Raw genomic sequence first — 13,210 nt, 5'->3', positions numbered from 1 at the left:
TCAAGGAAAGAGAAAGATACAAACTTAAAAAAAAACAAAGAGTGTTTATTGGTCAACAACAGTCACTTAATAAAATATAATTAATAATAATATAATTGATTAAATAATATACAATACGAATAAACAATGAAAATAAAAATATTATGTTTAAATAATTATTAATAATAAACGAACTTATTAATACATAATAACGGTCCACCAGAGAAGCCACGGAAGTTTTACGTCAACCGTCTTGGATAAAATTTATGACATGAAAGAGGTATCTGATTGTGGTGTTTTTAAAGCAAGAATTAAACTTTTCAATGTCAAAATAACAAAAAGAATAAATTGTAACAAAAAAGTGTGCATTAAAAACCTCCATAAATACATATTTTTTCATACAAAGAGTGAAAAAAACACCTTGTATACATTTGTCCATAGATAATTCTCTCACAAACTCACATATGAAGTTTTGACCGAAAACTCATTTACCAAAATTTCGCTAACGTGATGCCTTTCATACGAATTTTTTTCTACCAGGGATAAATAAAAGACAAGTAAAATGCTTTGCAGAAAAATATATTATATACAAATAACATTTTGCCAACAAGAAAATAAAGGTAATTTTGGCTAATATATTCACAGTAACATTAATTTTTCTCGACAAATGAGGTAAAATAAGCATGTGTAGATCACGTAACATATAAAGCTCTTACTAGTCAATACATTAAAATTTAAAAATGCCATAGAAGACAAAATGGAAAATGTAGAACCTCTATTCTGTACAAAAACAGCCATTACATAAATATCACAACGTAACACACTAGTGAAGATTATAAAACAGAATACTACGGTTTAACAACTCAGATTTTGTTATCAAACTACCTATTCAATATTTAATACAGTACGGAAAAACACTTACAACGAAGGTAATGGAAAATAAAATGGCCATTTAAGAACAAATAATCTACAAAACGTTCCACATAAAATAATGAGTAAGCATATCTTTATGTTCGGTTAAGAGATCGAGTATTGTCTCTTGTGATTATTCTAGACAAGCTAATCCCGATTGTATGAAAATAGTGACCCTCTAATTTCTTTGTGTGCACCACTATAATAAATATAAGAAAGTAATAAATAAAACACAAGATGGGATAAATACGTTACAACACCTAAAATTACCTTGATCAAAGCAGAATGAAGCCAAGTAGTGACATCATGCAAAAAACTAGTCAAGGTTTGTTGTGATGATTCAACGCGTTCCAGTTAAATTAATAAAACATTTATCACAAACGTATCCCAACTTGTTTCCTGGCCTTTAAATATTTGGTAAAACGCCGACTAGGAAAGCATTGATTTTGAATTAATTTGTACTCAATAAAATTCGAATAAAATTGAAATTAATTGCCGACATTGATTAGATCACCGTTCACTTTATCTTTCTCCAAAAACTTGATCAATTCCAACTCCTTCTTCTCCTTCTTGAAATTTCTCGCCTCAAACTCCAGCCTGTTCCTGATTATTCGATCGACAATTTTCTCCGTCGTCATGTCACTCCCTGAATCAACGGTGATAAACTTCTTCACTTGTTTCGGGTACGCGAAGGGATCTCGCCCATCGACGTCGTTCATAACTGGGGTACACCCATGAACGACCATATCGATGTTAAAATGCTCCATCAAATCTTTGGTAACGGTATAGGGCGCCCCAATGACCACCTCCGAGACGTACTTGCACGCCAGCACGCTCAGAACCCGCTCGTGCAGGTTCATAATGGGGTAATTCGAGCCTTTGTACCGGTTGACCACCGGGTCGGTGTGCAGCCCCACAATGAGGTAATCGCCTTGTTGTTTGGCTTTTTCCAAGAAATCGAGATGACCCACGTGGAAGAGATCAAAAGCGCCGGCCACGTAAACAACCTTATCGGTTGGTTTGGGGGGTTTTCCGTCCGAAAACTGGATTATTTTCTGGGTGGTGGGTAAGAATTGGGAACAGCCGGTCCAGGGCGACCTCGCGAGGGAGTCCTGGCCCATTGTGGAGGAATGTTCCTTCTCGACTTCGTATTCGCGTTCGCCTTGCCGGAAGTGGTTGCGGGTGAGGAGGAGCATGCGGCCCACGAGGTCGGTGGTGGAGACGCCGGCAGTCCGTTGGACTTCTCTGTAAGCCAGGCGAAAAATTTGTTTTGTAAATTTAAAAGTAAAAAAAATTGGAGATTGTATTTTGTTTAGAATGTAATAAAACTATTATAATATCAAATAAACATTTTTTATTTATAATCCAAGTTCTAAAACAGCTCTAAAAGTACGTGTATAACTAAAAAAAAAATTAAATTGATCAAAATAAGCTTAAAAATAAAGGACAGAAAAATTTAATGCATGTATATTATAAAAATATCGCAAAATAAGCGAAGGTTTTATGAAAATTCTGCGATTTCTGGCATTTATTCAACAAAACTTAAACAAAAGAACAAAACAATTCATAAATGATAATAAATTCGATGTATATTTTGAATAAATTGAACGAAACTTAGAACTTGTTTTGTGATTTTCTTTACCGACAAAAAATCGCTGCAACAAGCAAAGGAATGTTTTAAATAAAATTATCAATATGTGGCACTTCAATAGAATAAAGGAGCCAATTATAATTAAAAAAGGCCAGAATGAACTTAATCAACAAATGTTATTATAATTCAAAGCCATTATTTAATAGGTATAACCAAAACGTTTCAATTCTGCATACATATTTTTTTTATTAGAGCAAATAATAATTATTGTTGAAAAGTGAACTGAAGATCTCAACTTAGACCTATTCTTGTGCTTCTTGTTATTGTATTATTGTTGTTTTACACCGATATAATTAGAAAATAGGCTACTTTAGAATTTGTGGCTTTAGCTCAACAAACTAAAGACGATAACAAATAAGGCAGATTGAACGAAAGAAGACGAAAATTAAACATTTTTTAAACAAGAGTTCAAAAGCTAAAAGCTAAAAAACTAAATTTTAAGACATGTTTCTGCAAATTTCTGCAAAGATTATAAAAATTACTACTAATTAAACGAAATTGTTATTAAAACATCTTAGGTTTTCTGGTATTTATTCAAAAAATATAAAGTATTCTTCAAAAATAGATTGAGCAAAACAAGCCAAAATAATTCATTTTTAAAGATATTTTTCGATATAAAAATCTTCGTTATATTGAACGAAATAAGCGAAAAATACAAACTTATTAGAACTTGTATCGTAATTTCATTGTATCGCAAAAAAATTAATGACAAGTCTGACAAGTAGTTATTAATAAAAAAAATGGGCGATAATTAACACAAATCCAGTGTGAGTTCAATTACTAAATGTTTAATAACCAAATGTATTTAATGGAATCAGTTTAAATTTTTTCAAAAGCAGAAGAATGTAAATCCAATACCTACTTTTAAGTCAATTGAAAACAACAAATAAGCCAGGTTGAAGAAAACAGGCCAAAATAATCAAGTTCAAAGCATATTTGTGCATAAAGTAGGTAACGTATAGTTTATTCATAGACTGGTTAATAGATAATAATAAAAATTGCAAAAATAAAAATACAAAAATGTTTTTCTGTGTAATTTATGTTGGATTCAAGCACTAATAAAAATGATACCAACATAGAAATTTTGTTATTATTGAAGTTTTCTAAAATATTCTATTGTCAGTTTATTGAAATAATAACAAAATGTATGCGTCTTTTGAGCATTTTTAGATGCTTTTAGAAGCTAAGCCATTGACAAACTTTTTGAAATTCCTCAAATTTTCTTGTACCTTTAACCATGTTCGCAACGTATTTAAAATTTCATTTTTTTTTCATGGATTCGTCTTAATTTAGATTGTCAGTTTTTTCAAATTGTTAAGAAAAAACGTAAACAGGTTAAATAAAAATTAATTTAAAACAATTACGAGATGATCTGACGCAATACCGTCCTGATATTTACCTATATCGTCCTGCAGCTTTAACTAAATGGTAAGTATCGACTCCATCAGCGGTCATAGTAATATCGTCCCCGTGGCAGCAAAAGTCGCAGTCGTATTTGTCCAAAGTTTCCAAAGTTGTGACATAGGGCGCCCCTTCTACGACTTCATCTACCCATTTTATGCCCCTGACCATTTTGTATCGTTCCTCTTGGTTGAATACAGGAGGTCCTTTATGTTTTGTGATTTCCTCATCGGTGTGGACACCAACTATTAGGTAATCGCCCAAAGCTTTCGCCTGTCGGAGCGAATTGGCGTGACCAAAGTGAACCATGTCGTAGCTAAAAAATAATAAATAATAACAAACAAGAAAAAAACTGACTAGTTATTTGAAATGACCAGCAAAAATTTTCTCAACTGATCGATCTCTTACCATCGTAATAACAAACACGGAATGTTTTAGAATTTTGTGTAGAATTAAAGTGCACACAGTCATTATAATAAATCACTTCGTATTTGTTGAAAGTTGATAGATATCAATGAAAACTAATTAAAATATAGTATTTACAGAAAGTCTCTGAACAAATGATTTTGAGAAAAAATTAAGCGGTGAATGCATCAGCGGAATGAAATCTGATTAGTCACTTGAGTGACAAATGAACAATCCAGATAAATCGATCTGGAACCACTTTTTTGATTGTTAATTCATTTTTCCCAAAATGAACAGTTCGGCTAACTTCCTAATCAATGAATCAGACACTCAACGATGATAAAAAGTTAAGAAAGTTTGCAAAATTTTTGATTGTTTTGTACTTGAAACTGCAATTTGTAGGTACACAATGTGTCAACAATTCACTGAAAACAAACTGATAAGTATGTGACAATTACTTAACACACAATAACGCAAATCAATCAATTTGCACTCAATACCATAATAGTTAGTTTACTTCTTGTCTCTTGAAATAGGCTAAAGGAAAGGGACAGGAAAATAAAACACACTGTCCCAGATTTTTTTCTATCAATAATTGGGAAAAAATTCCGTATGCAAAAATGTAAATATACCAATAGGTTATCAGAACTATTTATTTACTCTACGCATTATCTTTAGTTCTATTTTTGTAAAAATTTAATCCCAGAGGTTGTACTGATTGTAATGTGTATAATCAACAAAATACTGCACATTGCCCCACTTCCGCCTCAAAAATGTTATGACCTAAGACTTATAACTTAATTATTTGTTAGTGGGTGTGATAACACGAGAAGAATTATCTCCAATTAGTGTTAAATAAAAATTGTGCTATTTTTTAACCTGACTGTACCACAGGGGATTCACCTGAATCAAAGGTGCCGCCAACAGAAATAATATTAAATATGAATAGAATAAATCAATAAAAGGCAGGTAATAAATAAATAAATAATCTTCGCTTAATTGCATCATAACTCGTTTTATAAATCATTATAAAACTGAAAGTGCCTAATTTGGAAAAAAATAAAGTGTGGAAAGGTACAAGGTTACCCTAATTTATGCAATTCGCAACAAAATATTCCAGCAAACAAGTTGCGGTAGTTTTTTTTATTACAATTATAAAAAAATCGGATGGATAAACAACTTACCACCCATCACACCAAACCCGGATTGACTTCGTCCGGCCGTTTTGTAATTTACTTTCAGGCATATTTCCCCCAATTCTCTTAAAAGCACATAAACCGATAGAAGGCTAAACTTTCATTCACCACAGTCAATTTCCTGACTAAAAATAACTCGTGTGTGAGCGCTCTCCTCGAAGTTTAGCAACTCCCTACCCAAACAATTTTCACATAATGAATGAGAATAACAGAACCGAATCAGCCAGCAATGACCAAGAAACGTAATTGATTGTAGAGGTGGGGTGTTCCGATGCCCTTTAGATTTGTCACACCACGTTCAGCCACGTCTTCATCCCCACCATTTGCTCTAGACGAATAGGAATTATCGATTTTACACACTATCAAAACAAAACGTAGCGCGGTCATGCGTCGAACCCACTGAAACATCTTCCATCTCCATCTACTGTAGGATGCAGTATTGACCATGCGCCTTAAAGATAGGAAAAATACTTCCGACACGGCGCCAAGGATTCAGATTTTGTGCACAAACTCCAAAAATTACCACCCATTTGTGTATTTATCCATTCAAACTCAAACCTAATTTAGAACGGTAATTTATGCGGGGGTAAAGAACTTGAAAGCTGTAAACACAATTCCAATTACAGTAACACCTCCCAACAACGGACATCTATCTTAATTGTCCGTTGTGGAGAGATGTCCGTTATTCGGAGGTGTCCATTGAACATTCTTTAAATTCTTATTATCAGTAATCTGAAGTTCCTTGATCCAAAATAAAAAAATCTATTGACGTTTACTCTCTCAAATATATTTTCTGATCACCTTAAGCTTACGAAGCCGTTATCTAAAAAAAGTAATAAACATTTTTAATTTCAAAGTAATAATTACGACGAAATAACTTTTATCACGTTGTAAAAGAACACACCTTTCGTTTTACGTCAAATTCATTAATAAAAACCTGTAATCAAGTACGTATTTATTGTTCTTTTTGAAAACGTTTATTTTAATTTTTCAATCGGATTTTCAATGTGGGGATGGAATAAGACACTGGCACGTTTTCAATAAATGTTTTATTACACTAAATAGCATAATAATATGTACATATGGCAAGCAACTCATCCAACAAAACACAAAAAGGAACAATTGAAGTGTATTCGAGATGATACAAAAATATCTATGCGGTAATAATTAAGCTGAATGGACTAACCAATGTTAATCTAACTTGGTACGTAGCCTTAATTCTAAGAGAATTAAAATTGTCAGGTAATGCTCACAACCATTATTAAAATACCTATCATATAAAAATTTAATATAAAATTTTTCCGAATTCTATTAGAATTAAGCACTTGTTCTTAATTTACAACGCTTGGTAGCAGGTTGAGAGATCAAAGCCGAAATTAAACGGATATTTGAGACACAGTTCTATAAGGCTGAGAAGAGAAAGTGATGAGATGTTTCGTGATATGTTTGAAATATGAGCGATGGTGTGACTGTTGGCACAATTATTACAGAAAACTGTGGTTAGTATTTGCTATTACGCCCCTAAATGTTGAAAATTTTGACATTCGAACCGGCTAACCAGCTCAAAGTACAAAGGCACATCTTTGGAAAAACAATTATTTTTCCATTTGATTTATGGGTTATTACAACAGCGCACCTATTGTTAATAGTTTTAAACAATGATCAAATTAATTTATTTTTCATAAATTGCAACCGTAATTGGATTTTTTAAATGGGTTATTACAACAGCGCACCTATTGTTAATAGTTAATAGTTTTATTTTTTATTGGATTTTTTAAATGCCAACTCCAATTCTTATCAGCGTGCCCTTAGAAATGTGTAACAAATATTAAAAGAATTGTACAGTTTCAAGCTTACATTGGCGACACCCTGTATAGATTTAATTTGGTAACAAAACGGGGCTCACAACACCGTCAAACCTCTCTTTGCAAAATCGCACGTGGAAGATCACCCTATTTAAGATTTCATCTAACGTTACAAAGCCAAGTGGATGATGAAACCTAAAGGAAGCAATTAGTATACACAGATGACCAAACTTAAACACACGAAAGCCGATTAGGTATCACTGATAACTTGTATCAAAATTAATTTTATACATCGATTTATGTAGATATGAATATGACAATACAAAGACATACACGTTACAAGTAAAATGGTATTTGTATAAAAGCACACTGTATAAATATGATCGTATCTATCGCATATTAACATGAAACAAATGCAAATTGTCCAACAATGTTCACCGCCCGATCACTAAAAGTGATCATTTAGACCGTCTCCAGTTTTTGGCGTAAACATTCAAGGAGTTTTGTTTGTAAATAAGTATTATGTATGCACCTACAATAAGTATTTCAAATTTTAATATGTTCCATAACAACTTTTCCAAGTTCATTGGAATATCATTTTTATCACTAGAGTGTTCATAATTTTGCAATGTTCTCGACTGATGGCGTGTAAGATGAGTCAATGAGTGCTTGTGTTTTTTAATCTCCCAAAATTCATCTTGGAGTAGGCGGGAAACAGTTTATTATTTCAACGGAATAAAAGTACAAAAACAATTTTCACGTGCCCTATTTTCCAGATGTGTTAGTTTTTCTACATTTTATTTTAAACTGTTTAAGTTTGGGAGATTACTTAACAGCTTGTAAGATGATTTCCACAATTTCCATCGATTAACTGTAAACACCGATTGATTTATTTGTAGAATCTATCTATAAATGGTTATTGTTACTATTTTTTTCAACTCAATTTCTAAAAAGAAGTGAGTTTTCAGGTTCACGAATGTATAGATGTACAACTTAATTTAATATTTCATTTTTGTTTATTTTTATTTCGTTTATTTCTCTTATCCTGTTATACAATTTTTCGGCCAATTTCGGCAAAATCTCGCAAAATAAGTGAGGAAAAACAAACAATGATTGAATGAACCCTAACCACTTATAGACAGATTTGGATTAGAAACACGTAATCTTTTGAGCCTTAGTTTATTATCTTACAATCCATTGCTTAAAATTCAGATCCGCGAAACCAACGTTTACACAATGCCATACAGTTTACAACAAAGCTTTTAAGACATAAATGCACAACGCATTTACTTTCTATATTATATTAGAAAATTAAAAATCAGTCTGTGATTATTATAATTATTTTGTCACAAAATGTGCTCAAAGCTATTACAAGTATTATCAAACTATCATAGGCACTGATACATTTTCACAACATATAGGTTTTCATTGAAGAAAGTTAAAGAAAAAATTATTGCGTTAAATAAACGAGTATTAACATGCTTGAAAAGATATGCTACCTATTATTATTTGCCGCAACGATTAGGCACAATAAAAAAATTACAACCTCTTTCAAGTAACCATCTATTTGTTGGTACAAGATTTCTAAGCCAACCTTGTACTTGGAACTAAGTATTCACAACTCCGAGTGTAGAACTAAACATGTCTTTTAAGCGTTCTGTGTGAAAAAAGCAACATATTTCCCTTCTTTCAATCAAATGAATTAATAATCGCCAAATCTGAAAAGATTATGATAATTACTGTAGTTTGTGCAACTAACGTGTTTTAAAAGCCCATTGTTTGTGGTTTTATTACTGGCGTAAGTAAATTATGAAATTCGTTTTATTTTTGGGTTTGATGAGGTTATTAAAACGAAATAAGTGGCCGTAAAATGGTACAAAAACCATAATCTCACCAGATTTGGAACAAATCAGTGGCTAGAAAATTGTTTATAAAAATATGTTGCAGATCTGTGACTTGTAACAATTACAACCAATCGTGTATACGCTGGAAGCCATTATATTTTTGTAAATTTGTATTGTAAAAGCGCAGACTACAAAACAGTTTGATCTAAAATTATGCGAAAAATGACTAGAATAAAGGTAACTGCAGTTGTTCGCAACAAAACCAACTCAACTAAAAACAATAAAACTTAACATATCTAACGTTAAATCACAATATGACCAGGCAAAGCCCTTGAACACAAGCATACGAGATGAACTGGAGTACCAACCTACTGTGTCCGAGTTTCCTGTTTTTACAAAAACAAATAAAAAACTATACGTTCCTAGGCTGCACTACCGTATTATTGTTTAAACGCAAAGGCGTCTCATTGTTAGAATTTTCATCGGCGGGCATTTGCTCGCTTTGCAAGTTGCCCTCAAAGCCGGGGTTCAGTATAATGTTTGGAACTAGTTCTATAATCTCTTGTTCTTCTGGAACTGCGAAGTAATCTCGATTTAAAATACGATTATTCGAGCGATTTGCCGACAACTAATTTCACTAAACTTACCACTAGGAAGGCGACATTCTTGGTACAATAAGAAACATGTTCCCAGTCCGAGTAAAATAAGTGTTCCCATGACTATACCCACGGCTACGGCCCACACTCTCGTGTCGAATTTATCGGCTCCAGCTAACATACGCCGAGCCAATTCTAGATTAAAAAACATTTTTTTCTACACTTTGGCTACAATTGACCACTTTGTTTTTAAGCGTTTGGCTCATTGCTTGTGAAATTAAAATAAATAAAAGCAGCAATTTACGGTTTAAAAGTGGTCCATTATACTAACTACACACCAATCAATGTGCAACGAAAACTAGCCATCCATACAAACATTGCTAATTCCTACCTTCTTCGCGATACTCGTGTGATGTTGTACCTATAACTGTCGTTATCTCGCCCCTACCGAGTTTGTTAGTAGCCCAGATTCGAAACTCGTAGCTTGTATTAGGCTGCAGTTTGTACACGTCGATTTGTCTCTGCGGAGATTGAAAAAATCTAAATTCTTCAGTCGATTAATCAGAAACAAAAAAGCCAGTTGTCAAATAATCACAAGAAACAACAAAGTATACAGGAGTCCTTTTTCGAGCTCCACTATAAGGATCTCAGTTATTATAACAGTTATTATTATAATACTTTATTTAGAATAAGAATGATATTGTTGTATTAAAACAGAACGAAAAGAATTTGAACTTTTTCTAATAAAAACCTATAAAAAATAAGAGGATAGTTAATGTCCGTCCAGCAAGAAATACACAATTTTACACAAAATATTTTCCAACAGTCTATCACAGTCGGAAATTAATATTTCGCAAAATATTGTAAAAAAATTACTAAATATTAAAAGCTTTTATTCACTTTTTCAAAAATTCGTAAAATGCATGCCATTCTTTTGCGTTTATTAGTCATTAACTTATTAACGAAAAGGGCATTCTGCAAAAACGTTGTTTATCAGAAGTTAAAGTAGTTTTAATCAGTTTTTGCAATGTTGGCAGGGTATTTATTCATATGCAATAAAAATATTTAAAAAATCTCGTACAACAAAGTATAGGCAATATTTAGGTTAAAAAAATTCATAATTTGCACAAAATCCTCGAAAGTGTTAAAATTGTAAAATATTTTGTATTGTTAAACTGTTCACTGACGTGTAATCTCTCATTGGAAAATTTATTTCTAATAGGTATCGTAAATTTTTTAGAGCACTATTGAGTGTTGACCTTCTTTAAAGTTTAGTGACTCAAAGATTATTTTCATAGAAACAAGAATAAAGACCACAGATGGAAAAAATATAGTGTTTTTAAAATAACAATTTCTATGAGATCTATGAGGTCTCAAGTTATCAATCAAATGTACAAACATGTTTTTAGTATGGAAAAGACTCCCTTTAGAGCAACAAAAATGTATTTACTCTATGACATAAATTGTTGTTTCCAGATAGAATAAACCGTTTTCAGCCGATTCTCAAAAATCCTCTCGTTTTTAAGCAAGAAATAAGTTGTTTTTTATTTCAACAAGTTAAATTAGTGCATAAACCATTCTTTTAAGCTGGAAAAAGGCGTTTCCAGTCTATTCTATAAATGTTTTTTCGTTTCAGAAGCAAAGAATCATCTAAAATAAGCCGTTTTCATCCACACTATAAGATAAATCAGCAAGAATAAAGAGTTTTTAATCTGTTTTATAGAACATTTTTCGTTTATAAGCAAAGAATCGTCCGAGATAAGCCGTTTTCAGCCAGTTCTCAAAAAATTTCTCATTTTTAATAGTTTCTTTGAGCTAGAATAAGGCGTTTTCAGTGTGTTTTATAAAACATTTTTAGTTTCTAGTCCAAGAATCGTCCGAAATAAGCCGTTTTCAGTCAATTCTCAAAAAAATTTTCGTTTTGAACCATTCTTTCGAGCAGAATAAGACGTTTTTAGTCTGTTTTAGCAAAAATTTTGAAGTAGAAACGGCTTATTTTAGTCAGAAAACAACAATACACAAGACAATGATTTGCATATGTATTTAAAAAGTGTACTTCTTTAAATATATGTAGTTAATTGGTAAAGATTGTGTGCTTCAATACATTAAATAAAGTCCAGTTTTCGCAATTTTAACGTTTTAATAAGATTTAGAAAGTCTATGTTACAGATAAAATGTTCTAGAAAGTTTTACTGCTAGTCACCAACAGTGAGGACAATTATTAAATTTGCGATAAAAATAAAGATAGTTTTTATTTATTCATTGAATCTTAAGTTTAATCTCAACTTAATTGATGGCATAGTATTTTCATTCAAAAAAAAAAAATAAATAAACTGAATAAAAAACAAATAGATATTTGGGGTCTAAAGTGGCATGAACTTAAATGTTACGATGATAACTCTCAATATTTTTCCAAAATGCAGAATGCTTGATTTTCATAAAATAGATAACACTAGCGCTCTAGTCAAGCACAAGTTCTACTGATAATTTTCTCCTATCGCAGCGATATTGACCTGTTTATTAACCCCTGCGTATTTACTGATTGACTTCTGCTAACAATTTTTTATTGCTTCCGGAAGAAATACTTACAGAATTTGGTGTGATATGGTTGGGTGATATTGGTAACCATTCCCCCTCAGAACCAGCTAACCTGTATTGAGCAGTAAAGTTAATAATAGGATATCCTCCAGTCCCATTGACCTCCCACAAGATCAAAGCAATTATGGAACTTGGCCTCACAGAGACGTTTCCCAAAGCCGGTGGCGGAGCTGAAATTTCCTCATTTATAAAAACACACCGAGTGGCTTCTACTCACTCTTCACAACCACTTTCATTCTAGCCTTTTCATCGTCCACGCTGTTTGCTTTATAACAAGCATAAATCCCAGCGTCCGATTTTTCAACTGAAGAAAGAAACAAAGAACCGTTGTTTATAATTTGCATGTGTGATATTTGGTGGTCTTCTCGTTCCTCCCTGACCCACATAACATCCTTGGTATCCTGTATTGGGCATGGCAGTGTTAAGTTACGTCCAACATCGACACCAAATTCTGATATTTTTGCACCTAAAACTACAATTATAACACTACATCCAGTAATAATAAAAAACAAACCTTTCACTACAACAAGACACAAAAGTAAGCACAGAAATGGTACCCCTTTAATGCACATAATTCCATATTCTTGCACAAGTTTATATAAAAAATAATACTTTTTCTATTGCTACACCATGACACGTTGTTCTAGTGGAATCACAGTGTTGTACTTTGTGTATTTTTACATGTTTTTGTCAATTAATCTCCGGCAATTTAACAAATATCAAATAGAACACCCACAACACCCAATGTTTGTAAATTATTGATCGCCAATACGACGCCCCGAAACTCCCCAGATTCATAAGCTGAATTCAAGTGGGGACGATC

At 32.3% G+C, this 13,210-nt stretch overlaps 2 protein-coding genes across 6 annotated transcripts; both read right to left on the bottom strand.

Moving 5' to 3' along the window:
- Window positions 1–542: 542 nt before the first annotated feature.
- On the bottom strand, window positions 543–5,900 carry Pect (Phosphoethanolamine cytidylyltransferase). The gene is made up of 4 exons (XM_064359709.1): window positions 5,722–5,900; window positions 5,533–5,669; window positions 3,942–4,259; window positions 543–2,136 (listed from the first exon to the last, which is right to left on the bottom strand). The coding sequence occupies exons 2-4, from the start codon at window positions 5,592–5,594 to the stop codon at window positions 1,380–1,382; spliced, it is 1,137 nt and encodes a 378-aa protein (XP_064215779.1). The 5' UTR covers window positions 5,595–5,669; window positions 5,722–5,900; the 3' UTR covers window positions 543–1,379.
- A 675-nt stretch (window positions 5,901–6,575) lies between these two features.
- LOC100142032 (uncharacterized protein) lies at window positions 6,576–13,186 on the bottom strand. 5 transcript variants are annotated; one of them, XM_008192583.3, is made up of 6 exons: window positions 12,902–13,186; window positions 12,605–12,853; window positions 12,379–12,557; window positions 10,181–10,310; window positions 9,841–9,963; window positions 6,576–9,781 (listed from the first exon to the last, which is right to left on the bottom strand). In XM_008192583.3, the coding sequence occupies exons 1-6, from the start codon at window positions 12,957–12,959 to the stop codon at window positions 9,606–9,608; spliced, it is 915 nt and encodes a 304-aa protein (XP_008190805.1). In that variant the 5' UTR covers window positions 12,960–13,186; the 3' UTR covers window positions 6,576–9,605. The 5 variants fall into 5 exon arrangements, with proteins under 5 accessions (XP_008190805.1, XP_064215788.1, XP_008190803.1 ...); XM_064359718.1 differs by having other exon boundaries at window positions 6,576–9,769; window positions 12,902–13,185; XM_008192581.3 differs by having other exon boundaries at window positions 9,841–9,984; window positions 12,902–13,184.
- Window positions 13,187–13,210: the final 24 nt, after the last annotated feature.

The sequence above is a fragment of the Tribolium castaneum genome, chromosome 1 (genome assembly GCF_031307605.1).
Source record: "Tribolium castaneum strain GA2 chromosome 1, icTriCast1.1, whole genome shotgun sequence".
NCBI classification, from domain to species: Eukaryota; Metazoa; Arthropoda; class Insecta; order Coleoptera; family Tenebrionidae; genus Tribolium; species Tribolium castaneum.
Note: the sequence above shows the minus strand (reverse complement) of the source record. Positions and strands in the feature narration are given on the sequence as shown.

What these genes read in the sequence shown, in the direction of transcription:
- LOC100142032 (XM_008192581.3), bottom strand. Translation starts at nt 12,959, where the DNA reads ATGTGCATTAAAGGGGTACCATTTCTGTGCTTACTTTTGTGTCTTGTT. An exon ending in AATGAAAGTGGTTGTGAAGA is followed by an intron (nt 12,558 to 12,604) that starts GTGAGTAGAAGC and finishes AGGAAATTTCAG; the next exon opens with CTCCGCCACCGGCTTTGGGA. An exon ending in ACCATATCACACCAAATTCT is followed by an intron (nt 10,311 to 12,378) that starts GTAAGTATTTCT and finishes CAATCTCCGCAG; the next exon opens with AGACAAATCGACGTGTACAA.
- Pect (XM_064359709.1), bottom strand. Translation starts at nt 5,594, where the DNA reads ATGCCTGAAAGTAAATTACAAAACGGCCGGACGAAGTCAATCCGGGTT. An exon ending in CGGGTTTGGTGTGATGGGTG is followed by an intron (nt 4,260 to 5,532) that starts GTAAGTTGTTTA and finishes ATTATTTTTTAG; the next exon opens with CTACGACATGGTTCACTTTG. An exon ending in AAAGCTGCAGGACGATATAG is followed by an intron (nt 2,137 to 3,941) that starts GTAAATATCAGG and finishes CCTGGCTTACAG; the next exon opens with AGAAGTCCAACGGACTGCCG.